The sequence below is a fragment of the Echinops telfairi genome, unplaced genomic scaffold (assembly GCF_000313985.2).
Source record: "Echinops telfairi isolate 266 unplaced genomic scaffold, ASM31398v2 ScPeMD7_18;HRSCAF=68, whole genome shotgun sequence".
Lineage (NCBI taxonomy): Eukaryota > Metazoa > Chordata > Mammalia > Afrosoricida > Tenrecidae > Echinops > Echinops telfairi.
The window spans coordinates 48,014,913-48,016,769 of record NW_022103915.1 but is presented as its reverse complement, the minus strand read 5'-3'; the positions used below and the strand labels follow the sequence as shown (position 1 = coordinate 48,016,769).

General features: G+C 35.9%; 1 protein-coding gene across 1 annotated transcript in view; it reads left to right on the top strand.

Annotated features, from left to right (window-relative positions):
* PSMA3 (proteasome 20S subunit alpha 3) overlaps positions 1 to 1,857 on the top strand; it is a 24,760-nt gene that overhangs the window by 20,611 nt on the left and 2,292 nt on the right. Inside the window, exon 8 of the mRNA XM_004698614.2 lies at positions 712 to 758. Coding sequence (XP_004698671.1) covers positions 712 to 758 — 47 coding nt within the window. The remainder of the gene's footprint in view (positions 1 to 711; positions 759 to 1,857) is intronic.

The following is a 1,857-nucleotide window of genomic DNA, read 5'->3' as shown; positions in this document are numbered from 1 at the left end:
TTTTTCCTTTTCCCCACCCTCAGACCACTGTCTCCTTCCCTGGGGTGTGGTTATGTGTTGATCATTTCCATTGTTTCCCCCTTCCCCTTCTGGTATTGCTACTCTTGTACCTGGATTCCATGTGAACTCTTATTTCTATTTGTACCTGTGTACATACTCCAGTCAAGCTTGCAGTGAAAGACAGGGACTGGGGTCGATAGGTGGGGGCTGAGGAAGCCTCTAGGAACCAGAAGAATGCTGTATGTTTCATTGGTGGTATACTGTACCCTGGTTGACTCATCCTTGCCTTGAGAGGATGTGTCTACAGATGGGTTTTGGGTTTCTGCTCAGACCCCTCTCTTCTCAACTATGTGGCTTTTGTTGGTTTGGGGTCTTCTGGTGTGCTTCTTCCATATGGGCTTGTTGATTCTGTGCTAGATGGCCGCTCGTTTAACTTATAGCCTTTCCCCCCCTTAAATCCTTTAAGACCCAAGACACTTTATCTTTTTGATAGCCAGCCATATACCATCCGCTTTTGTCACATTTGCTTATGAACTCATTTTGTCTTCGGCAATCGTGCCAGGTGAGCATCACAGAATGCCAGATTGTTAGAACAAAGTGTTGAGAAATTGTTTTAAGAGTATTGGCTACTGAATAGAAATTGTGAGTTTCTAAAACTAGTTACCTAAGTGGAAACTGTTCTTTTGGTTCTTAAACTTTTGTTTTTTGTAGATGAAGGAAATGACATGCCGTGATGTTGTTAAAGAAGTTGCAAAAATGTAAGTGAAACTTTTCTTTCCATATAAAAAAGTCTAATTTTTAGAAGTAAAATTTAACTTGACAAAGTTATAACCCAAAGAGTTGAAAAAACGCAGAGACTAAAATACTTAAGTCACTTTAAAAACTGATTAATTCTAAAAACAGCTTTATTTTGGGGATCTATGAGGGAGCTTCAAAAAGTTCATGGATGAAGAGAGAAGGAAATGTTCTAAAATTGTTTGTGGTGATGATTGCACAACTCTTCCTAATATGCTTGAATTGTATGCAATGTGAATTATATGCCAATTAAAAAATACATTTAACTCTCAAAAAGTTCATGGATGATGGCAACATATGTACAAATATGCTTGATACAATTGATTTATGGAATGTTATGAGCCCCCAATAAAATCATTTATTAAAAGAGTTAATGGAAAAATTCCATGGTCTTTTAAGTTTGTCCATGAACTTTTGGAAGCCCTTCCCCTTTTCAGGTTTATTATCATAAATGTTTTTGTAGCAAGATGAGAGGAATTCAAAAGATTTCAAACAGCTTATCAAAGTCTGAAGTAATTTATATTACAAGCACATGGATTGCAACCAATTTTTTGAATAGTTAGCAATAGAGTCAATAATAAACCTGCATGCTTTTATTTCAAAAATAAGCCCCAAATAAAAATATAAATCCAACAGAAAGCTGACTTTATAGCCAACTTTTCTGATTTGAGTTTTCATAGCACCTATAACTAATTCCACATTAGAAAAATGTCTGGTTAGTCAGCTCTTTGTGCAAATAGTGTATCTACTTTTGCACTGGGTGTACACATGCTGGGAAAATAAAAATATACCACTTAAATGGTACCTGTCTGTACTATCTTACTGATAGCTTTTAACAATTAAAAAGATGTTTCCTCTTGATAATCCTAAGTTATATTAAAACCTGTGCTCTCTAGTTGTATCTGGTCATTCCTATTCCTTATGAGACTATCCCCCACTTTCCCATTTATGTCATTAAATAAGAAAAAAATCCATATATAACAAAAAGGTTACACAGCCATCCTCGTGTAACTTTTCTCCGAATGTTAATAATACAGTGAACCCTCGTTTATCACGGTGAAT